A 26,321-nucleotide genomic window follows, 5' to 3' on the forward strand; every position below is an offset into this window, starting at 1 on the left:
CGCGCCCCGCTGGAGGAGGATCTCTCCGTCGACGAAGGTGACATTGCGTGTCGCGGCAAGATCCGGCGCGAAGGAGACGCGCCAGCGTGCGTCGCACACCATCTTCCAATGGTATGTTCGTTTTTGACATCATAGTCTAATATTGACTCAATTGTCCACTTTGTGACCTTATGTTGACAATGGCAGTACTGCTTGTGAAGCTAAGATTTGCACATATGGATTCATATAATAATCAAGTCCAAATGGAACGACTGGCATGCATGAATGGGCAATAACAATCTTCATCTACTTATATTTGTACCACCACAATTGGTCTACAATGTGGCGCTTAGCCTAGGCGCTAGGGTCAAATCCACGGCCGTTAGGCTCAATTTCCCAGCCGTTTCTTCGTGGTCCCAGCTAAGGCCAGGATTCGTCCTTGCGTCGACGCTACTTCTCGCGCCGGGCGCTATACTTTTTTCCCTTCTGCATTAGGACTCAAAGTGTGCCATATTAGCGTATGTATCTTGTCACTAGCGTTGGAGGCCAAGGCGCTAACACGGCTGCTACGTGATTATTCTTTATTTTTATTTCTTTAAATGTCTGCGCAAGCGCCTAGGCATTGGACATGCCCTTAGCAGCCAAATCCAGTTCCACACGCAACCGCCAATGCACCATTATTGACCTAGCTAGTTCATGAGCGTTCGCGTGGTGACTAATCAATTTGTGACCGTTGTCAACACCTTATACAACATGAGGTTCTAAACCAATTCTAGCAGGTCGACATGGCAACTAGTTAGTGACAGCAGCAGCTTAACGATTTTGATGATCCATCTATCGACCACACGTCCACACACACCAGGCAGAAGCAGAGCAGTTGCACCGATCCAAGATAGCTGTGCTGATTAACGTCAAGACGTGTGATAATCTCATACTAGTCTATGCGCACTTCTTTTGGCACTTTGTATGACTCGACCAACGACTATCTCTAATTAAATGGATAGGTATATCAGGATAAGGTTTTGCAAGCTAGGTCAAAGAAAATATCATGGCAGCCTTGGCCAGTGTGTGCGTGTGTACGCCTGAAACCATGCATGCCACCACCGCTGGGCTAGCACGGTTTTAGTTGCAGGCTCGAGAACAAGCACTACCGGCAGTTTAACCTCTTCTCGTGTCATTTGTTATAACGGAAGTGTCATGCACACGACACAGTCAGGACGATATGCGCCAAACGGGGCAGCATATCGGCCAGGAAATATCGGCCGCATAGCAGCGCTCCTGTGATAATTCTGACCCAATCGATTGATGGGTCCCGAGCAGCAACTCTGATTAATTAACCTATCCATCGTTGTCGTCGTCCCAATAGTTGCGACTTGTGAAATATCCAATTGACACGTATGTGTTGTATATTGATAAAGCTGTCTTTTATTATCTTAAAATGCAGCATCAAGCGAATACAAAGCATTATGAGCAACATCCGACCTATGCATAATTAGGATGCACACACCCAAACACCTAAAGTCTGACAAAATTGAAGGAAAAAACCAACAAATCGACGACAGTAGAGTCATATAGGCTGACACTGTGCCTATGTCGAAAAGGGTGGTGGACCGATCCGGAGATTATGTTGTCACCCATGTTGGGTAAAAATCTCCGTAGACACCTGCTCCAACCGCGTACACACCGTCTTGAATAGCGGTTGGTACTCCGCTCATTGCAGCGTAGATCACGTATGAAGCGAGTGCGTACAACGAAAAATAACCTGCAAAGGAGAAGCATTTTTGTCAATGAAAACCAAATCATTTCGACCATAGTAAGTCATATGCTCCCACCCTTATTACCATTTTGAACCTATTTGGAATACCGTCCAACCAGTGACAAAAATATTGACGACACTTGTGGGCGGATACAAATTTGACGCTATTTGCATGACTGACCACGTAGAACATGCAAACTTGCATAAAAAAAATAGGTGTTTGATTGTCTCTTCATGAGTACAAAAAGAACACTTCTTACTCCCTGGCCACTTGCGCCGTGCGAGATTGTCTTTGTTTACAACAACTCCCCTACGAAGATATCACATGAAGATTTCAATTTTTAGAGGAATCTTTGACTTCTAAATTTTCTTGTTCTTACTCACCGGCACCTCAGAATGCGTGAGCGCATGGTACATAAAGTGTACTGTGAAAGACCCCGATGTAGTTAGGTTCCAGCGAAACACATATCGACCTTGTGTCAGATTGATCGAATCCAGACGGGATAAAAGATTATGCCATGACGTAAGTCACGGGCCAATCAAATCCCGCCTAAACGAAATATTGGGTGGGGATGAACAAAGCACCCGCGGAATAGTTTCATTCTTATCGCAAGAAATGTTGTACAAGGTTGGATACTATTCTCGGAGATTGGCATTGCCTAGCCAGATGTCTTCCTTGAAACGAATCTCCGACCCGTCCTTTATCGTGAAAGACCCAAAAAAAAAGAGATGTTTCTTTCCTGCCATTAGGCCATCCCAAAAGTGCGAGTCACCAGATTTCTAATATGCCTGAGAAACCGCCTTTTGGCCTAGATACTTGTTGTGCAACATGGTTTGTCAAAGACCATCCTCAGTAAGAAGTTTAAACAACCACTGACTAACTAGGGCCTCATTCTTGACTTGCAGGTCATGAATTCCAACGCCACCTTGATCTTTCGGCCTACAAACCACACTCTATTAGGCTAGCCTATATTTTTTTTTCACCATCTCCTTGCCAAAAGAATCTGCATCTAAAATAGTCCAGTCTTTCCAAGACCTTTTTTGAAAGTTGGAAGAAAACAGAGCATATAGAAAACCATATTTGTGAGCATAGAGTTAATCAAAACCAATCGTCCTCCAAGTGATAGCAACTTGCTTTTCAAACTGCTCATACGTTTCAGCCGCTCCTCTACATGCTTCCAATCTTCAACGGTGAGACGCCGAGCTTGGACCAAATTGAATTAATCATAGAAAATGGCATGGCTAAGATGGTTACTTGATTCAACGTAGATATTCAAATGTCGTTTTCGCAAGGAAACCCCATTGTTTTTGTAGACGGTGGGCTCAGCAAATGTGCAGAGTGTGCCTACGCTAAAGCGAGTATAAAAGCCACACTTGGAATTTCAACGAAAACCAAACTCCACACGTTTTTTTTCATAATATACTAACAAAAAATTATGCCACTAATATCTAATATATATGTTTTGTGATATAAAATCATAATCATAAAGAACTATTTTGGAATACAATTCAAATGACATCATATTATGCCCTTAAATAAATTATATAGTAATAGAGTACTTATTGGTTAAAGCTTATTCTAGCAAGAATTCGTCTACAAAAAGAAAAGAAAAACAGAAAGAGTAGTATTTCTTTCTTTTTGTCCAAACGATAGGTGCTTTGCCTTTCCATTGAAGATCATGAATATGCGTACTGCATACACTTATCGTTACAAATAGAGGGGAAACAGTTGCTGAAAAGTGAGGTCTCTACTACTACCTCCATCTCATATGAATTGACGTTCAAACAGATATATCTAGCGCTGTCTAAGCTAATACACAGAGACCAAAACAAAGACTAATGCGTGCAACCGCAAGAATTTCCACAGGTAACACCTGTGCTAATTAATGAACCTTCAGTTTGACTCCTACCATGACTCTGGGCTGTATTCCCTCCCTTCGGGGCGGTACTTAGTTGTAGTGTCCCGGAATTGGTCAAATTAATTCGAAATGCTTTTGTGCAAGTGTGCTGAAAAGTCTAGCTAGCTAGCTGCACAGACTGCAAGCTTCGAGACGACAGTGTGGTTTGACCTTTGACCTGGTGCTTGTTGTCATGCATTGCCTCCTTTTTATGTGACTCATCGATTGACTGACTGACAGCACTTTGGTCATTGGTTGTGATTATAGCTATAACCAGTACACGTAATGGTGCATGCTGAGAAAATTCCAAGCATGCCTACGTAGCCATAATTACATAGTCGCAAGTATTAAGAGCTACTCCAAACAATAAGGCTGGTCACAATGGGGAGGAACTTAGGAGTAAGATCACACACTCCAATACAACTTTGCTTATGTGGCACATATTTAATGAAGAGAGAGAGATGCTTGTGGTAACTAGCTAAGTTACCGGAACATCACACACTCCAAGAAACAATGAGTCTATAACCTAATAAATACATCGTTGCATGACACTACATAGATGTCCCTACCCACTATGAAGGTAGTAACATAGTCTAGGGAAGTGTGTAAGTTACTAGCTTATGTTCTTGCCCATTGTGACCAGCCTAAGATGGTTTTTTTTGCGGGTACAAACAATAAGATGTTCTAACATTATTCTAAATCAGATGTATATATACATGTTTTAGTGTGTCTGTTCACTTATTCCAGTCTGCTGGTAGTCCACATTGTAATATCCACAACGTCTTATAGTTAGGAACGGAGGTGATAGCAATTAACTTTGCCACGCTAAGCTAGATTGAGTTTCATTTCAAAAGTTAATTTTCTGTCGATTTTGACAACTAAAATCATTTCGCATTTCGTTGCATTGAATGCTTGGCATCATCATCATTTCGCTTAGGACATACTCCCTTTGTTCACACAGATATAAGATGTTGAGTAAAATGCAAGCGCGGTCCTAATTCTTTCCCAAAAGTGTCGACCGGGTCCTAATTCTTTCAATATGCACATCTGGGTCCTAAATCTTTTTAAGTTGTTCACCCGAGGTCCTAATTTCGTCTGACGGCCGCTGACCAGCTCGCGTGGCGCTTTGACCGCTGCCACGTCGACTCGAGGGCCCACGCGGGATAACGACCAGCCGTGTATTTTTTCAAAAGAGCCCCCCAACCCTAATCTCTCCACAACCGTAGTCCTTTTCCTCTCCTCTTCCCCACCTCTCTCTGCTCTGGCGAAACAGGGGAGATCGACGGCGGCGGTCCGGTGAGAAGAGGCAGGCGGCCATCGTAGGCGCTTGTCCGGCGGCGGCGCCGCTAGGATGGCACCCGTGCATCGGCTACCCGGAGATCCTCCTCCACGATACGGTCAGTGTGTTGCCCATAACCCTAACCCTCAATCCTCTTTTTCCACGGATTTCGATTTAGTTCGAATCGATGGTAGTATTTGACTGAATCCCTCGATACCTAGGAGCACAAGAGGAGGTTTTTACCGTAGAAATCAACTATGGTGGATTTTTCTGCGGATTTGGCCGATCGAAGACGTATGGCGATGGGAAAGTTGCTCTGTTCGATGGTTGCAAAGTAGATACATGATCTCCTCTCTGGCTCACTGATTTTATGCAACAACTGGGATATAGTGACCAATCTAAGAATGTTATTTACTGGTTACTGCCTGGAAAGAATTTAGCCGATGGACTGCGGATTGTGGACTGTGACACTGACACTTTGCACATGACAGCAGTTGTTCCAAAATTCCAGTACTTTCAGTTGTTTGTTGATCACAAAGACATGGCCTTTGACAATGTAATGGATGATATTCATGTTAGTGGTACACCTGATCTACCTCCTGTACTAAGCCCTAAATCTCCTGGGTTTAGCAGTGGAATAAGAGGAAGTCCCAGGTTTAAGGTGAAAGCTCATAAAGGCAGACTGAACCAATGTCATGCAGCCAGCATCAATGAAGGGAGTAGCAGTATTCCACCAGTGGGACAAAATGTTGGACATGAGCTTAGAAGAAGCAAGAGGAAACTTGTGGTAGAAGAAGAAATCCCCAATGAAAATGACAGTAACACTGACAGTGATGACAGTGAATGGGATTCAGACTGGGTAGACTCTGACAATGAAGTAGGCAAAGATGATGATGATCTATATGAAGAATGGGTTGATGAAAAAATTGAGAAGAAGAAAAAGAAGAAATCTGAATGGGAGCAGGATAGTGACTATGATACAGATGAACTACAGGAGCTAGAAGGTTCAGAGCTTGAAGATAGTGATTCAGCAGAGGAAGTGGAAGTAGTAGATGCACAAGGAAGGAAAAAAATGAAAAAGAAAGTCCCAACAACTCAGAAGTGAAGAGCTACAAAGATGTTATTGAAAGAAGCAGTGTAGGATGTTTTTCTTTTGCTTAGGAAAGAAGGTGGTTTGTAATGAAACCTCATGCTGAGATGTGGCTTTGGGTTTCACACAAACCATGGAAATGTAATACTTTTGTTGCACAACTTCAAGACCTTGTAATGTTGGGTCCATCTATCTATCTTTCAGACTTCTTTTAAGTTCAATTAGTACAAGAAAGGCCTTGCATAATACTGTTTATTTGTGCTGTCAATGCTGCCAAAGTACAGAAAAACAACCAAAGTGCTGCCAAATTTTAGTTCAATTTCATTGCAACAGTACATCAACATCTGGATACACCAACAAGCATTGATCACTAGATACATCATACTAACACATCACTTCTTAAATCCTACATACACCACAACTACAATCAGTACAACAAGTGTACTGAGAATACTCCTACAGAGAAAAATGAGCTCATTCATCTTCTGCATTGCTTCTGCATATGCCACAGTCTCGACAGTGCTATGCATTGCTCCTGCACAAGCCTCTGTTTCTTCACTTGCAATGACACCAGCCGAATCTAAACTGCTCAATCCACGGCTGACATACCCAGCTCTCACCAAAAAATCAAAATAGTTGTCTGGTCCATCTTCCCAATAATAATGTTGGCAAGGATTTGGTTGAATCTGATAGAAAAGGAGCAAAAAAATTCAGCCAAAAAGAAACACAGAAACATCAAATCGATTGGGCACTTGTAGAAGATCTTACATGGTGATTGGGGCACTTGTAGAAAACCCTGCCAGGATTTGCATCCGATTTTGACACAAGACGAATTGTAGATCGAATGCGGCAGCTAGGGCATGGTACCAATGGCAGCATACCCGCGGCAGCCGGCGATGAGATGGGCGGCGAGAAAAGGGCTAATGCCGGAGGTGGAGCAGGCGCTTGGGCAGCCTTCTTCCCGCGGTGCTTCACGGCAGACGAGCTAGCGGCGGCGGACATGGCGGCGACGGCGCGGCGCCAGCGAGAGGGAGAGAGCGAGCAGAAGAAGGGAGCAGAAGACCTAGGGACCGGGGAATGAAGAGACGACAAACTCCAGGGGCCAAACTGCTTAAATCACCAACCTCCAACCGCGGGAACTATCCCGTGTGGGCCCTCGAGTCGACGTGGCAGCGGTCAAAGCGCCACGCGAGCTGGTCAGCAGCCGTCAGACGAAATTAGGACCTCGGGTGAACAACTTAAAAAGATTTAGGACCCAGATGTGCATTTTGAAAGAATTAGGATCCAGTCGACACTTTTGGGAAAGAATTAGGACCGCGCTTGCATTTTACTCTAAGATGTTCTAATTTGCATGTGATGGTCAGACACGGCTGGGCTGGCTATTTATAACATAATCATGCGGCGTGAGCTAGCGCGCAGATTAGTTGGCGGAAACCCACGTTGCTAATTACTAATCAGACATGCACGTACGACCGAAGGTACCTACTCCACTGTCCACTGACGATGCATGAACGCGCGCGGCTCCTCTGCTGAACAAACAATTCCATAATCCATCCACCCACCGGCGGTAGCGGGCCTGCCTTTAATTTCGAGACGATCACGTGTCGGCGTCTTTTAATCTCTTTATTTTTTCTTGTTAGTCCAAATTAAAGAACCAGTACACTAATGCTAGGCAGCGAAAATATGTACTCCATCTTAGTGATCTAAACGCTTTTATTTTAGTTTACAGAGGGAGTACTTACACAATAGTAGTTGCAAGATCAACTCAAAAACCGCCGCCTAATTAACTAGCAGACGGCGACATGTCATGCTGCGTGATCATCAGTGAACTGAATAGTACTTACATTACGAACTGGAACGGAATAATCACAACAAACGTAACATACGGAAGGGCAATGGCGCAGCTTGTAGCAAAAAACTGGGCGGGCTACAGTGCAAAGGAATGCTCATGGCTGACTCTTTTCTATACCCATGGCTGACTGTAATAGAAGCAAATGCTACAAAGCTGGGTGGGCCATGGCCATTTGGCCTTGTCGTAGCTCCGCCACTACGGAAGCGGGTCCATCAAGTCTCGAAGAGGTGGCCACCGTACGAGATGCTTAACTAATGGAATTAACCCAAATCACAGAATGCATCATATTTCTCTCCGTGGGAGAAGGATTCTACTATTACCTTCGTCTAGGAATAATTAATGTGGTTTTAGTTTAAATTTGAGGATGCAAATTAAGCCAGTTTCACCTAGTTGGTTCCCTGATTTTAACATCTTACTACTAGTAGCCAAGTACTATGTTAGTAGATTCCATATTTCTTTTTCAGCATGTAATACACATGTCCAATTACTCCCAATTCGCGTCAGAATAGAACACATGGGTGCAACCATGCAGGCAGCTTAATTTTGATTCGGTCCCCTATAACCCACATGCGCGCGTGCGAAGAACGCGTCTAATTGCTCGTGCGCAGAAGTTTATCGGAATTACCAACTCATCATGGTCATCGTCGTTGTCGCTAGCTAGCGTGTAATGCAATTAGGGCAAGGCGATTAATCAAATTGTCATTGTTAACACCTACCTACTGATTCTAGAAAAACTACACCTACCCACTGTACACCTGAGGTCCTAAACCAATAGTTCAATATTTATCTTGGTGACGAACATGACAAATATCTATCGATCGGCCTAACACCAACCTACCGGACTCGATCCATCATCCATCAACCACACATGCCAGGAAGAAGAAGCAGAGCACTTGCATCCATACAAGATCGCTGTGCTGATTAACCGAATTAACTAGCAAAATTAAGACGTGTAACCGTGTCACATTAGTCTATGATCGATTCTTCTCTTGGCAGTTGACACTACATATGACCCGATTGATAAAAAACATGTTTCGCGAGCCGGTCATACTAGAAAATATCATGGCATACTTGGCCATGGCTAGTTGGCGGTCGCGCGTGGGTATGTACGTACGCACGTGCCTGCAACCATATACATATGCCGGCGTGAGAGGAAGTATGCAAGTGGTTACAATTTAACATCATCTTGTTTGTATTCCCCTCTAATTCTGACCCAATGGGATGATCAGTCGACAAAAGTTATTGCAAGACGTGGAACAACAACTTTGTGACTATTAGCTTATCTATCGCCGTCGTACGTCATCACCTGAGCCGCGGCACGGACGACGAATCACCAGTCGACATGTCTGTATGTGTGGTGTATATTTCTCCAGTAGGAACAATAATTCAAGGTTTGTATCAATTGATGGATGGATGAATCATCCGAAAATGACATGGCATATACTATGTGGCGAGATATAATTAAAGGAGATAGTTCAACGCAGATATTTAGCAGCACAATAGAGGTGTTTCCCCATCGAAAAATAATTTTGTCCACACTAGGATGGGGAGGGAGGCGGCGGTGACTTGGTGTCGGCTAGGGTTTTGGGGGGAGAAGAGCCTAGTCATCTCAGGTTTGGCAACATAATTAGCTTAGATGTCATTGTTGTTGTCCCATGTGTTGAGACACGCACACCAAATGAGACATTGGCCGACATGTATGTGTGTACGTATGTATGGTGTATTGGTCCAACATCACTGTCAATAATTGAAGTATCTGATCAACCGACGATGAATGATGAATCGTCCAGAAGTGGCCTGACATATGTATGATGTATGGTCTCTTGCCATATGATGGCATATCATCTGGTTACTTAATTTAAGTCAGATATTTTGTTGGTTCTGTAGGCGTTATTGGATATAAGTTTTTCCATTTTTTTATGGCATCATATTGAGGTATAAGAATGTGACATGTTCTGTATTAGGAAGAGAGGCTCTTTTACGAACAGATGGATCGAAGAAGATACTAACAAGTTTAGTGATCGATAATGCATTTTACTTCTTATATATTCATCAAAATCAACAAGGCGGCCAGCACGGAAGAAAAAGTTCAACGAGAAGGCCCAATAGTCTGGAGCCCATGTTCTGTCACCCCGTAGCCTAAATACTTGCCTGACTGGATTCTTTCACATTCAAAACAATAAAGGATCCAACAATGATTCTAAAAAAAGGACCCAACAAAAACTTTAGCTAATATATTACATGCAGTGCATAATACTGATAATGAAGCGTCTTACCAAGAAGTTAATTTGGCATGCACCATTTGTCAATTAACGATGTATATCATGATGATGACCATTAACATGGTATGTCTGTCAGGACAAGGCTAGGAATTTTAAGTGCATATATGAACCAACTAAGGTTGCTGGGTCAAAGAAATACTCCCTCTCCTTTCACAAATATAAGATGTTTTAGATATTTCAATATAAAGTACATATGGAATGAAATGAGTGAACAAACACAACAAAACGTGTCTATGTACATCCTATTCAGAAAAAATGTTAAAATGTCTTATATTTGTGAACGAAGCCAGTATGTATCATGTTGTAATTACATACATGCCACAACAACCATACCACCGACACATACGGGCGTGTGAAGTGAGAGGAAGCACCTACTATTGAGTATCGATTAACAACTTATTCCTGTTTGTAATCTGTAACTTGCAAGAAGACATAGACTAGCAAATTGTTTTGGACCCGTTATATGATAACTAGTAGCTTATCTATCGTTGTCGTACCACGTCCCATGAGCTGCAACACGGACGTCAAATCACCAGTCGACATGTATGTCTGATGGTGTATATTCCACCAGCACAATATATTTTTTTCAATAATTCAAGTCGGATCAACTCATGGATGAATCATCTGAAAATGACATGGTGTATATCTATGGTTTAAGATGTCCGGAAAAACAAAAAAAAACATGTATTTCCCCACAGATTCTTTCCACGAGGGTCCACATGGAAGTGGGCAAGGTACATGATGGTTTTCTGAATAAAGGCACAAATGGATAGGGCATTGTGCCTCTTGTCACACAGAGCAGTTGCATCCATCCTAGATCGTGCTAATTCATCTGAATTAATCTGTAGATTAACCGATTAGTTAAGATGTCCAGTCATCTCACATTAGTTTATCAGCCGTTTTCTAGCTTGGCAAAAACCTTGCTCGACCTTTTGATGCTGGTAGCGGTGACACCGACAGGTGTCGTCCCTTTCTTGAAGGTGCTGCCATGACTGCTATCTGTGCCCCTCTTCGAGCATCCCCCTGTTTGAGCATCAGGGGAACCCTAGGTTCGGTTTTTTGGATTGGACGGGGATGGCGTCTTGGCGTCATTTTTCTTTGTGATGGCGCTTCTTGTTTGCTCATGGTGTCCTTGGCCGTAGATTTGGAGGTGTTGGCCGCGATGTTGGTTTGATTTGGGCTGTTTCCTAGGACGGCGAGTTTAGCTATGTTTTTTTGTTTGGGCTAAGAATCCCATGTCTCTTTGCTCCGGGCACCATGTTGACACCTCCTGCATTCATGTGATACGTTGTACCACCTCATGTACTCACTCTTAACTTCTTCTTTCAATCGAATGATACGCAAGCTCTGCATATTTGCGAAAGAAAAAACGGCGTGAGAGGAAGCACATCCAACAAGTTGTTAACATCGTCTTCTTGTTTGTATATTGATGGGTCGACCAAGTTATTACAAAACGTCATGCACTGCTGGAATCAGCTTCTTTGCCGTCTGCCATGGCGGACGGCAAAGGCATGAATGGCGGACGGCAAAATGTCCGGCCGAACGAGTGTCGGCAAAGGCCTTCTTTGTCGTCTGCTTCATAGAAGCGGATGGCAAAGAGTTGTGCCATCCTCCGTCGTAGCCAAGCAGACGACAAATATATTGGACGGCGGTGGGGTGGGGTGAGAGCAGTTAGGGGTTAACGGCGTGTTCTTTGCCGTCCGCCAGCAAACTGCAAAGAGGCCAAGCTCTTTGCCGTCTGTTGGCGGACGGCAAAGAGCACGAGGATACTCAACCCAGCGTTCCATGTCGAGAAGCACAAGGTAACTACATACCTGCGCAGTTGCACCTAGCTCTTTCTGATAGCATCTGTGACAAATCTACTGCGTGACTGATCATTCGCTCGCTCAATTTACATACAGATCATGTTGCCAGCCTTCTCTTTGTGTTGTGAAGAGCTTGTCAACAAATGGACACAGTCCCTTGGTCCCGACGGGTCATGCGAGGTGGATGCTTCCCTAGAGCTCCAGAGCCTCACCGGAGATGTCATCTCACGCACCGCATTCGGCAGCAGTTATCTCGAAGGAAGAAGGATTTTTCAACTGCAGTCTGAGCAGGTCGGACGGTTCATGGCAGCCATTCACAAGATCATGATTCCCGGTTACATGTGAGTTTCCTTCTTTTTTTCTTCTTCTTTTACAAAGCCATGTATTTACAAATAGAATTTTATCCTTCTAGTTAGTACTACTTCCACCTTACCACCACCGGTCGGGTGCTTTGTGCTTATTTACTCGTATACTGACAACGCAAGTGCACTTTAGGTCCTTCCCTACTAAAAATAATCGAAGGATGCGCCAAATTAACAACGAGATAGAGTCCATTCTACGAGGTCTAATTGGGAAAAGGATGCAAGATATGCAAGAAGGAGAAAGCACAAATGATGACTTACTCGGCTTATTGCTCGAGTCAAACAAGACTGACGTAAATGAAAATGGCCAATCCGTTCCAGGAATGTCCACTGAAGAGGTAATAGAGGAGTGCAAGCTGTTCTACTTTGCAGGAATGGAGACGACATCAATATTACTCACATGGACGATGGTCGTACTTAGCATGCACCCAGAGTGGCAGGACCGTGCAAGGGAGGAGGTTCTTGGCCTATTTGGAAAACATAAGCTTGACTACGAGGCTCTTAATCGACTCAAAACTGTGAGTATTTATTGAAATTACTTGAGTTGATGCAAACATAGGATCAGAGGCATAGGTACAACATCTTATTAATATATGCTGTCTAGGTGACAATGATTCTTTATGAAGTTCTCCGGTTGTACCCACCGGCTAGTGCGTTCACCCGACAGACATACAAGGAGATTGAGATCGGAGGCATCACGTACCCACCTGGTGTGATTTTCGAGATGTCTGTGTTGCACATCCACCACGACAAGGACATCTGGGGAGACGACGTGCACCAATTCAGGCCTGATAGGTTCGCGGAGGGGATCTCCAAGGCGTCCAAGGAACCGGGAGCATTTTTCCCGTTCGGATGGGGGCCACGGATCTGTATCGGTCAGAATTTTGCATTGCTTGAGGCCAAGATGGCGTTGTGCATGATTCTTCGGCGCTTTGAGTTTGAGCTCGCGCCGTCATATACGCATGCGCCACATACTGTAATGATGTTGCGTCCCATGCATGGTGCTCAAATTAAGCTGCGGGCGATCTCTTTGTAGTAGTATTGCCGTATACACATTATTCACTACATATATTATATACACTCTTATCTTGGCCATGTAATAAGGCTTTCATTGCCTTCTGTTTCGGTAATAAAGGTCCAACATGATTTAGGACCATGATAACTCATCTGTTTTTACCTTAAGACTACCCACAATGGGAGTAACATAGATGGTAACCTCACACTTATTTAGGCAAAATAGATGACGTGGCATGTAATTAATGAAGAAAGAGAGGTATGTGATAACATAGCTAGTTACTATAACATCACACATATCAAGAAAATATGAGTCTACAACGTAATAAATGAAGTGATGCATGACACAACACATATGTTACTACAGACTGTTGAGATAGTAACATAGACTAGTAATATATGCATGTTACTACTCTAAGTTACTCCCAACCGTGACTGGTGCGCTCTTCAATTGACTTTTTATCATTTCCCATGGACTTTGGCCAGCCGTTGTCTCCCAGAACAACTACCCATACTAGTGCCTTGTGCGCACCATGCGCACCTGTCTGCCATGGAATGAGTGGAACAATTAAAAAAATTAGTGATGTTTCGTTTTGAGCACTCATAGCCAAAACAAAGTACCTTAAACTAAAAGTCTAAAGTGCTAATACATATGGGTTTAACAATGCAGGAAGTGTCAGATTTGGCTTAGACAGTGCATTATGAATCTAGAATTATAATTTGATCATAGTTCTCGGTTTGTAATTAAAATTCAGTATAAGCTAAACAAATCTTTGCGGCATTGTATCGGTATTACCTCCCAAGAAAAAAAAAACTGATCTACAGTGGCTGACCAAATCTTTGCAGCATGATGTGTATGCCCAAGACTTTAATTCAGGAGCTTTGCCTGATTCTGTTAATTGAAGGTTTTACTGTGTTCTTTATTCTAGGCAAGGAGCTTCAAATCACACGCAAAATTAAGTGAAATAATTAGCTCATTTGAGTGTAGGACAACTAATGCATTTGCATCAGTTGCGTCAAAAATAAAAAAGCAATGCACGCACTAACCTGGCTGGTGGTCCTCTTCTCCTGAAGTTTCAACACAGCTACAGTACTCCATCGCCCATCTGGCTACCGCGGCGCCTTTGGACCTTGGTCAAAAACCTGCCAAAATATACGGTGAATGCTGATACCAAAAACACTATCAGCATATAACCTTCAACCATCAATTTCTGGGCTAATAGGCATGAAGCAATGAAACTGCCCAATCCAGATGATAGCTGATGGTAGATAAAGCCAAGAGGAATGTCTTTGCCATTTGGGCTCAATGCCAGAGTTCAGAGGAAGATAACGAAGTGTACATTGAGCCCTTGAAGAATGACTGTATGGCTCCCAACAATGTTTTTTTTAATCAAAAGATTTATGGACAAAGTTAGATTGCCAATTCTAATTTAAATACATGTCTGATATTCTGTTGCAGCCCAATAAAGTGCCAAGCATACCTGAACCAATTGCTTTAGCTGCAACCTTGAACTGAGCGATTAAGTCCTTGCATTCAGATGAATCTCCGTAGTTTTCACTCCATGATGACGTACATTATGGTATACACAAATGTAGTTAGAGACTTCGACATATACAAATACCAGAACATCTGCGATTGCCCCGTCTTGTAGTAGTACAAGGCACAATACAAGCACGAATGGCAGGTAGCCATGGAAACTCACACGGATAAGCGACAGTTTCAAAAGAATGCGTCTTGTATTTGTATCTCGCCACCTCCATGCTCTCAAAGTCAATGGAGAATAGCCATTTCTCCTCTGCCGGAGAGAATACAACATAGCTCGTGCTGGTTGAGACAATCTTCGTAGACTGACGGAAGTACTCATCCTTGTGCCCTTCCAGTCCACGACTAGCCTCCATTAATTGCAGGCTCTTCTGAAGCTCCCAGTCAGGGCTATCATATATACCGCCTTGCCACAAAGATGCGAAGGTTGTCGCCCTGCAAGCAAGCAAGATGCACCATGTCGTCGTTGATATTGAGTACCCACAAAGCCGATCCTCGGATGTGGTCCGGCAATGCGAGGATCTCAAACTCGTCTTTCCACTGGAAATTATAGGTTAGCATAGAGGAAGGGTCATCTTGCATGGCCCAGAAGATAGAAATTTGGGCACGACCAAGGAAATGCAGGGATTCCGTGGCATGGAAGCGGAATTCAGGACTGGCCCTCTCTGGGTACTTGACGATGAACCAGCTGGCACGCTTCCCCCTCCATCCCTCTTCGAACGCGTAGGCGTTCGCTGTGCCAATGTTATCACATACCCCGATGTGATCATTGAAGAGCAGGCAAATCACTCTGAAACTCGACATTTCATCGATGGCACGGCCCCACCGTGAGGTATCTCCTCTGTCATTGAAACCATGGAGGAATACACCAATGCATCGGTGGTATTTCTTTTCCTCCATGCGCGGGATTAGTTGGTAACGCCGTGTGAGGGGCTCGCAGACTACGAGGTCAGGCAAGGTATGACGTCTCCACCCAGTCTTCTTCTTGGCGAGGAGGAGGAGGGTGTGGCGGCTATCAACAATCTCCCATGACCTTCTGCCGCCTGCAGGGAGGAAGTCCAGGGAGAAGTGGCGGCTATTGACAGCCAGCACTGGCGAGGAAGGAACAAAGCTGAGGCGGCGGCCGTCGAAGTAGGTCTGAATCCCTCCAAGTAAGTAATTTTTATCCTAATGCTGGCTCTGTGCTGGTACACTAGCTTTGTCATAATGCTGGCTCTGTGCCCTCCAAGTAGGTCTGAATCCCTCCAAGTAAGTAATTTTTATCCTAAAAAAAAATAGGCCTGAATCCCTCCCAAGTAGTTGTTGTGGTTAGATTAGCATACTTTGCTTGTCAACGGGTTCCTTGCCCAAATTTTAATTGTATTTCGGGTATACGCGTAACTCTGTGCAGTTTGAACCAGACTTGAAACGAACAAAGCCATGCGCCTATGTATCAGGAATATTCTTACCTGTGAACATGTACATTTTTTTTCTTCCAAAATCTTCCTCATCTTCAGTACCCCGCCATCTATTTCCACATTTTTTCAGTTAAACTGTCGTTTGCAATTGGGCAATATTTATCCTCAGCTTCATATATACTTGTGAGCTCTACCAGGCTGAGAAGAGGTAGTGGAGCCACAGGCAAATTTCCCAAAAGACAGCCTGGGCATCGATGGTGCGGCCCCAGCACGAGGCATCTCCTCTGTGACTGAAACTATGGAGGAATACACCAATGCATCGGCGGTATTTCTTTTCCTCCATGTGTGGGATTAGTTTGGTAACGCCGTGTGATCGGCACACAGACTAGGACGACATGCAAGGTACGGCATCTCCACCCAGTCTTCTTCGCGAGGAGGAGGATAGTGTGGCGGCTAAACTAGAACCGCAATAAAACCTTTCCGAGAAATAGAAAGCGGCAAAATGGAAAGTCGGAAACCAGCTCTCTTTTGGCGAGTGACAGATAAACAAGGTGTTTCCCTATGCTTTGCTGAATCATGTGGAGTACCGGAAGCACCAACTTCAACTCTAGGCATACATCAGTGCGAACTCCATTAATCTTAAAAAGATAGCCGTCGAATATTCGGGGGAAAAAATCTTGGTACTCCAGGTAGCAGGTACTTAGCAAAGGTAAAAAGCAGAGGAATATAAACTATGGCCGCAATCCTGCATATGTGGCACATGATTGCTTAGTGTAATTAAATCTATATGATGAGACTGGCACATGATTGCTTAGTGTGAGGCACTAAATGTCCAAGATATCTTGGGCCAAGTTTAAAGTGAAGCATCCAACTATATCTTATGTCAGTATCATAAAGTACGTATTCTTATTTCTTGTTTGATGACCTCAACTCATTACTGCCAGAATACAAATTATATCTGAAAACAACGGATCTCTACAGGTGAGCAAGGCATACCACGGACAGTTTTTGATAGTAAACGTTTTAAGAAAACATTTTGTAATTAAACCATTACTTACCACAATCTTAGGCCAAATCCCTCCACAATAGTTCCGAAGCATTGAAAAAAGGGTAGATTCTGCAGCTGGTAATAATTGAGAGCAACTAATGCCCAAGGAAAAAGTCCAGCTATGAATACCGCAACAAATTCCATCTGTACACCCTCGCTGTTGCATATTCAGAATGAGCATCTCAACACTGTAACCTAAAAAAGAGATTTATATAAGAATTGATATTACAAAACAATTTCCGGATTTTCTCAGTACGAAACTAAAAAATGCATTTTTATTGATAGATGTAAGCAACATGCAGCACATCATGTCCAAATTCATGAAAAAGCGGTAGATAAGGCTGTCGACGTTATGATGATTTTGGTGTCTATCATCGACACCCTGAAGCTGGACACATACAACAAGTTCATGCTGAATGGCTGATGTGAAAAAGAGAAGCTGAAATAAATAAAAGACAAGCACAAAGTCTGCCCACCAGTAGGTTTGGTAGCCCGGCACTCACATATCCAGCTCCAAAATAAAATGCATCAATTGCGTCCTAATAGCATTGTGAGTGTGAGTATCCAAAACCGTAAAGAAAATAATTGTTAACTACCTGTTATAGGTGATGGATACATTATTAAAAGAGAAAATTGAGTAGCCTTTGTTAAATTTAATCAATGATGCAGATATTCTTCTAGTAACAATGACTAAACTAGAACCGCAGTAAAACCTTTTTAAGAAAAAGAAGGCGTGAAAAATTGAATGCCTGAAACCAGCTCTGTTCTGGCAAATGACAGAGAAGGTTTTCTTTTTTTTTTGAGGCAAAAATGACAGAGAAGGTGTGAGGAAGGAGGAAGAGTAATCCACGAGGACGGCCCATCAGATTTTTGTTTTTTATTTTGAGAATTGGACGGCCTATCAGATCAGTCTGAGAAGCCCAGCCACGTCCATGTGCGGTCACCCCGCAGCCCATCGAATAATTAATGAGTTGCTCGCGTCCTCCCTTAGTGGACTGGACTGGATAACTATTCTTTCTGTCACAGCACACAACAACGCCCATCGACTGACTCTCGCGCGCGCGGCCCAGGAGGAAGCAGGAGGATGAACGGCGGCAAGAAGAAGTTCGGCGGCGGGCGGGTGCCGACGGGGACCCCCTCGCTGGCGTGGTCGTCGGTGGTGGTGGTCGCCTCCCTCCTCGCCGGCGCCTCCATCGTCCACAACATCTACAAGCCCGACATGGTCCATCCCCTTTTCACTCATCCCACCACACCTTGGGCATGCACCCCAACTGTTCGACGTAATGCTTCCCCGCGTGCTCACCTCTCTGATACTCAGTCCATCTCGTTTTTTTTTTGTCACCGCAGACTCTACCGCCGGTGGAGGTCGCGGACAGCAACGGAACCGGAGCCGGCAGCGGCGATCGCAAGGAGAGCTGAGCTAGACCCGACGGCGCCAGCGCCGGAGCTCAAGGCTCGAGAGGATAGATAACTATGGGCCACAGACACATGTGGAGTTCTTTGTTTTGTAATCTTCAGACAGACGTGAACAAAACAATTCGAGCTTTTATGTACTCTGCTTAATCTGCTGTGCTGTATTACTGTTCTTTGTGTGGTGATTGATTGATTGTATGTGTTATTATGGGGCTAGGGCCATATGATATTTTCTATAGTTTACTTCTAAAGAATATTTTTATATTTTTTGCTTCTTGAAACCACGACTTTGAATAATTTCATCTACTGAATAATACGTGTCTCAATTCCAGAAAAATATCATAAAAATGAATGTAAAATATGTGTTCCAATCCCAAACTTTCTGTCTCAGTGGTAACAACTAATCAAACTTTTGCTAGCTTAAAGAATAATTATATTATTATTTTTCAATACAACCAAAATTGTGCCAGCATAGGGGCATGACTTAATTTGCCTTTTTCACTGTAACAAAAATATTTAGGTACCTATTTATCAGTTTAGATGTATTATGTTCTTTTAGAAGGAGGCCCGGAATGGGGATAACTTTTTTCTGACGTGATGCAAGGGAGAGGCTTGCGAACGTACCATGCTAGAGTGTGATGACCAAGCTCATCGCCTTGAATTTTCATGTTCGTCATGAGGTGGACAATGTGACCATGTTGGCAAAGACAGTGGTATACCGGATGGATCACTTGGAGGGATTTGTTTCTCCCGTTGCAACGCACGGGCATATATGCTAGTGTTACCTAACAAAGCAACGAGAATATGGCGAACGACCACCAATGGTACCTAACAAAGCAACGAGCATATGGATAACAAATAAGAAAGATGATTTTCTCTTCTCATGAGGTGTCGGTGTCTATTTCGATTACTTGTGGAGATGGGGCTTCTCCTCTTGTCCAGGTCGGGTGTTTATTTCGGGATGGAGTGGGGCCCGTCTATTTTGCTTTTTTTTTTCTTCTTCTTAGATTTGGTTCCCTACTAGCATCGACGAGGTGGTGGTGTTGATGGTGCGTTGATCAGGCGGAGACCAAGGGCATGTCAGAGTTTTATGTCGCCGGATCTGTTGGCTGTCGTCGAACCTTGGCAGTTAGTGTGTCTATCAAGGAGAGCAATTGGCTAGCTATTGATGCAACGACTTCGACATCTTCCATGTTTGTTCTACGGCATGGTCCAGTTTCATTAACACTCTGGACCTGTGATGATGGATTGTAAGCGTGTACTGTATCGAGTGATGATCCATCCAATGCTGCTTCAACAATTTCTAAATCTTGCCTCAAGGGGCGAGTGGCTACCGAAGCATGTACTATGCTTAATTTGTACTAGTATTGTACTCTTTCTTTTTTGCATCGAATTGGGAACTTTATTAAGGAACTAACATCCTGTTACAATCTACCATCAGGCAACTGATGAGAAAATCAGGGCTTTGATCAAGCCAACTTTCTGTCCCATCTAGCATACAAGTACGCTGGGCACACTGATGAGCCGGCATATTAAGAGCCCTGCCGACATAATGAAACAAAAAAATAAACAAAACTATACACTATGTCATCCAATTTCTTTAAAATAGGTGTCACAGTTGATCAGGAGCGCACATTCCATAGGTTAACTAGCTCCAAGCAGTCCACCTCCATTATCACATGTGAATAACCATGAAGCCAGGCAAAGATCACCCCCTCACGAAAGCCAAAAGTTCAGCAATGAATGGATCCAACATTCCTGGCAGGGACTTGGTCCTTGCCCCAAGGAATGGCAGATGTGATCGAGCTAGTCCTCCCACTCCTCCTGTCATGGCATCAACAAAGACTGAACCATCGGTGTTGATAGAATGATAGTCACATATGCCAGGTCAGGTGGCCTCCAACATTGTCCTACCGGCGTCCGTGTCCGGCTCGCTGGAAGCTCGAGCAGGGATGGTGTTTTGTGAACCCATGTGCTCGCCTGCACCGAATCATATTCATCACGATCATGACTCGGCCGATTGTGAGATGACCAAATAGAGTGCATAATGGTGATAATTTTGCATTTTGCGTTGTGTGAGAACATCTGATCCAGAAAAATATCCCGAGCCCAAGTTTCTGATGAAGCCTCAGTACATGAAGATCAAACCGATCCTTGGCAACAATCCAAAACTTCTTTGCGTGAGTGCAGCACAGCATCTGATGAGCGCATGCATCAAATTTTCATCCATGGCCTGACGACCGAGCTAAATCTGACAGCGGCGCGGGTGCCCGAAACTCAAGAGGATAGATAATTGAGTGTCACTTAGCAGACAAGCGTGGTGCCATTCTGGCTCGCTACAAACATATGGGGAGATCTTAGTTTTGTATCTTCAAACCTGGATAAAGAGAACAGTTGGACCTGTATCTTCAACAGTACTCTTATTAATCTGTGTGGGGCGTGCCACGGCCTGACACTGCGGGAGGAAGGAATATCCATGTATCAGGGGCATAAAATAGACAAAGCTACGTACGTTGGCCGCTCCATCCAAACTCCAAGCCCTAACACGTAGAGTACGTTAGTTAATCCACGGACAGATCGATTCATCCATAGGCATCGACGACCAATGTCATCTCTGCTGTGGCGTTCTGCCGCCGCCGCCGCCCGACGGCAGCTCGGCCGGCCGCCCTCCGCGAGGACGACGATTCGCTCCATGGCCTCCTCCTCTTCCTCATCGGAGAACACGAAGGTTCACTCGCTTCTACCATATACCCAATCTATTTGATTTGGTTTACTGCTTCCATCTGCCTGCATGGTTAACAAACAATGACGATCCACATGTGAGTGACAGGGAACAAGCTGGCTCATCATTGCCAACATCGTTGTATTGTCGGCGTGGATCACCCGGCTGAACAACAAGACCAAAGCGCACACGGAGGAGATTCAGAGGCTGCAGGCGTCCAACACCGAGCTGGAGGACCAGCTGAAGCGGGATCTCACGAGCAGGCGGCGCGCCACAAACCGAGCAAATTGAGAGATATTTGCGCGCTAGTCGACGCGTACGTGCATTGCAGACACATGTGGAGTTCTTCGTTTTGTAATCTTCAGACAGACGTGAACAAAACAATTCGAGCTTTTGGAGCTTTTATGTACTCTTCTTTGTATGGTGATTGATGATCGATCGATGGTTCTTGTTATATTCCTCAAAAGATTAGTCCGGGATGTCTACTGGTGGGTGCCAAGTTAATTTGATCCAAGCAACCTCTTGTCTTTGTTACTATTTTGAATTTCAGTTTTGCTATTTCACATCTAGATGTGAAATAGCTATCTCACATCTAAGTCAGGGAGCCGTTGGATCTCGCCTGGCATTAATATTCGTCAATTCGTGCAACTGTGATCCCGTACAGCAGTCCTCCTCATCACGATGTGCCTCCGTATCATCAGTGTCTGGGCCTATTTTTTTGATCGCATGTCCACACCAGAGAAGAGGTCGTGAAAACGCTGCTTCGCATGCCCAGGCCTATTGTTGTGGGCCTTCGCTTCCTTTTTTCTTTTTCAAGTAGGAATTGTACATGGAAGACTCAGTCCTAGTCCTCACTTTTCTGTACTCCTCACCACCCTGCGTTTGTTTTTGTTTTTGTTTTTTCATTTCTTTTTTTCTTTTTTGTATCATTATTTGTTCAAAATATGGACTATTTTGTATTCATATTGTTTATATTTTCCGAATTGCTAACATCTAGATGTTTTTTACAAAAGAAATCAAGATGTTTTTTAAGGGTGTCATCTTAACCGTTTGATATATCACACTGTAACTGTCGTGCAGGGTTGATTCATGTCGTGCACTTCGTACACTCGCTGGCCGCGCACGTCACTTGGGCTATTGTTCTTCTTTGTTGGTCCAGGCTCTATTTGCACGGACCCGTCTGTTTCCTTTTGTTATTTTTGTCTTTGCTGGGCTGCCGTTGTAAGAATTCCAAGCCGCTATTTGTTTTCATGCCCATATGGTGTACGATATAGGACTGGTTGGTTTCACCTCTCACTCTTTTTCATCCCGTTTTTATTCTTTCTTTTTTTCATTTTTAAATTTCGTGAGTGTATTTTAAGTTCAAAACTTTTTTTAAAATGACATCTTATGTAAGTTTGTCATTGTTTGACTTAGTTTCCATAATTTTTGTGCAAGCGCATTATCTTTCGCTTTGTTTGTCAATGTTTGTTTGTAGCGTAGTTGTTGGCCTAGGTCTGTTTGGCTTCGCTTTTATCGACCCATTATCACATTCCACAAGCAACCCATTCCCTATGTTTCTAAATTGCGACATAGAATTGTACTCCCTCCGTCCGAAAATATTTGTCATCAAAATGAATAAAAAGAGATGTATCTAGAACTAATATATGTCTAGATACATCCCCTTTTGTTCATTTTGATGACAAGTATTTCCGGACGGAGGGAGTATGAGACAAGAAAAAGGAAGTCCTATCATGGTCGGGGCCCCATTGTAAGTCTACCTTCAAGGACTCGACTATTTTTTCTCTTATTTTTTTCTCAGTTGCAAGTCCAACCTTGGCTGGTAATTGGGGGCCTGAGCATTTTTGTCCCGGTTACAAGTCCACCCTCAAATCTCAATTAGGGTTAGAACTTTTTTTGTTATTGTCGCAATCCCACCCTGGACTCACAACTAGGCCCCAACATTTTTTTGTCCCAGTTGCAAGTTCACCCTCGACTCGCAACTATGGCCCAACATTTTTATCCTAGTTGCAAGTTCACCCTCAATACGGAACTGGGACCTGATATTTTTAGTCCTAATAGCAAGCCCACCCTCAACTCGCCACTGAGATACGACTTTTTTTGTCCCAGTTCCAAGCCCACCATCGACTGCAACTAGGGCCAACCTTTTTTTTGTCCTAGTTGATAATCCAGCCTCGACTCAATACTAGGCCAACCATTTTTGTCCTAGTTGCAAGTCCGCCGCAACTAGGCCCAAACTTTTTTGTCCCAGTTGCAAGTTCAGCCTTGACATGCAACTAGGGCCCGATCTTTTTTGTCATAGTTGCAACTTCACCCTTGACTCGCGACTGGGGCCCATCATTTTTTTGTCCTAGTTGAAAGTCCACCTTCGACTCGCAACTCAGGCGACCTTTTTTTGCCCAAGTTGCAAGTCCACCATTGACTCTCAACTAGAGCCCGACCATTTTTTGTCCCACATGCAAATCCACCCTTGACTCGTAACTAGAGCCCGGCCTTTTTTTTTTGCCTCAGTTGCAATCCAACCCTCGACTCGCAACTTGGTCCGACCTTTTTTTGTCCCAGTTGCAAGTTCACCCTCCACTCAGAAGTGGGGGCCGGTCTTCTTTTTCCTAGTTGCAACTCCACCCTTAATTCGCAACCGGGGTCCGACCTTTTTTGTTCCAGTTGCAAGTCCATCCTCGACTCGGAACTGGGGTCCGACTTTTCTAGAGTCCATGACTTTTTAAATTTAATAAGAGTATTTTAAATTTAGAACTTTTTCAAATGATGTCTTATCTAAGTTTGTTATTGTTTGATTTTAGTTTCTGCAATTTTTGTGCAAACGCTTTATTTCCGCCTCGCTTGTCACTGTTTGTTTGTCGCGTATCATATTGTTGGCCGTTGCCTATTTGGCTTTGCTTTTGCCGAATCATTATCACATCCCACTGGCAACTTGTTCCCTATGTTGTTTCTAAATTGCAACATAGAATTGGAAGACACAAGAAAAAAGAAGTTCTATCATGGTCGGGGCCCCGCTCTAAGTCTACCGTCGAGGGCCCAACTAATTTTTCTCTCATTGTATTCTCAGTTGCAAGTCCACCCTTGACTCGCGACTAGGGCGTGATCATTTTTATCCCAGTTGCAAGTCCACCCTCAACTCGCAATTGAGTTAGGCATTTTTTCTCCGAGTCGCAATGCCACCCTCGACTCGCAACTAGGCCCCAACACTTTTTCCCTAGTTGCAAGTCCACCTTCGACTCGCAACTGGAGCCCACCTTTTTTGTCCCAGTTGCAAGTTCACGCTCAACTCGCAACGAGGCCCTGATCTTTTTGTCCTAACTACATGTCCACCATCCACTTGCAACTAAGATCCGACCTTCTTTTGTCCCAGTTGCAAGTTCACCCTGGCTCGCAATTGGGGTCCACCTTTTTTAGTTGCAAGTCCACACAATCTACACGCAAATAGAGCCCGACCTTTTTTGCCCCAGTTGCAATCCAACCCTCGATTCGCAACTGGGGCATAACCTTTTTTCTCATAGTTACAAGTCCACCCCCACTTGCAACCGGGGGCCGATCTTTTTTTGTGATAGTTACAACTCGCAAAAGGGGTTTGGCCTTTTTTTTGTTCCAGTTGCAAGTCCATCCTCGACTCACAACTATGGTCTGACCTTTTTTTTCTCCTAGTTGCAATCTCACCCTCGACTTGCAACTGGCCCCTACATTTTTTCCTAGTTGGAAGTCCACCCTCGACTAGAAACTGGGGACCAACCTATTTTTGTCCGAGTTGCAAGTGCACCCCCGACTCATAGTTGGGGTGAACCTTTTCTGCCCCAGTTGCAAGTTCATCCACTACACGTAACACCTTTTGAGTCATATCATTTTGTATATAAGGCTCGTTTGTTCACCAATTCAAAAAATGTTCATGTTTTAAAAAAAATCTAGAATTTTTAAAATGTTTGTGTTTTAAAAATTGTGTTCGCCAATTCAAAAAAAAATTGCTTCAATTTTGTTTCAGAATTTCAACAGATATTCTAATTTTCAAGTTTTGTTTAAAAATTCAAAAAAATGTTCTGGAATTTTATTTTTTATTAACTTTTTGAAAAATGTATAGCAATTTTAAATATTGCAGCTACTGGGCCCGATGTTTTTTCTGCCTCAACTGCCCCAGTTAGAAGTCCACCTCAACTTGCAACTGGGACTAACCTTTTTTTTTACATTGCGTAAACATTTATTCTAAACACAAACACATTTTTGAAACACTTGAATATTTTTTAAAGAGAATTAGTCATGGCTTTAAGATTTGTGTTTTTAGCTTTTTTTTAGGCTGGTCCTGTACTACTTCCTCGATCTGCATGTGGCATGTCCATTTTGCATGTGGTTTCTGTCCATGTGCTTTGGGCCATTCTTTTGTTTTTCTTTAGCAAATTTTCACGTGTGTAGAAGATGAGGGACTTGAGCTCTCGTGTAGTAGTTTTAGTAGCACTATGTGTCCACACATACTTGCGTTGCACTCGTATGAGCCTAACAGTGCACTGGCGCGAGACATGTTGTGCCGGGCTGGACTAATGTCAACCAAAACAAACAAGCCCACAAACAAACATGTACTCCCTCCGTAAACTAATATAAGAGCGTTTAGAATACTATTTAGTATTCTAAACGCTCTTATATTAGTTTACGGAGGGAGTATGAGGTAATGAAGTTGAAAGCGAGAGAAAGGGAACACACCTCATATTAGATGTGAGATATTATCTCGCATCTAGATATGATATAGTCACACCCTTATATCAAAAAAAATAAATGAAAAGCGATCAACCCTGGGTGGGCGCAGGGGGTCGTGGTGGTCGCCTCCCTCCTCGCTAGGGCCTCCATCATCCACAACATCTACAAGCCCCACATGGTCTA

At 43.7% G+C, this 26,321-nt stretch overlaps 1 protein-coding gene and 1 long non-coding RNA gene across 2 annotated transcripts; both read left to right on the forward strand.

Moving 5' to 3' along the window:
* Positions 1-10,855: 10,855 nt before the first annotated feature.
* LOC119280339 (cytochrome P450 72A15-like) lies at positions 10,856-13,422 on the forward strand. The gene is made up of 4 exons (XM_037561223.1): positions 10,856-10,870; positions 12,038-12,282; positions 12,437-12,821; positions 12,908-13,422. Exons 1-4 carry the CDS (start codon positions 10,856-10,858, stop codon positions 13,337-13,339), a joined length of 1,077 nt encoding a protein of 358 aa, XP_037417120.1. The 3' UTR covers positions 13,340-13,422.
* A 4,899-nt stretch (positions 13,423-18,321) lies between these two features.
* On the forward strand, positions 18,322-18,980 carry LOC119282729. The gene is made up of 2 exons (XR_005138845.1): positions 18,322-18,527; positions 18,653-18,980. It is a non-coding gene; the product is annotated as an uncharacterized LOC119282729 (long non-coding RNA).
* Positions 18,981-26,321: the final 7,341 nt, after the last annotated feature.

This window comes from Triticum dicoccoides, chromosome 3B (assembly GCF_002162155.2).
Source record: "Triticum dicoccoides isolate Atlit2015 ecotype Zavitan chromosome 3B, WEW_v2.0, whole genome shotgun sequence".
Classification (NCBI taxonomy): Eukaryota; Viridiplantae; Streptophyta; class Magnoliopsida; order Poales; family Poaceae; genus Triticum; species Triticum dicoccoides.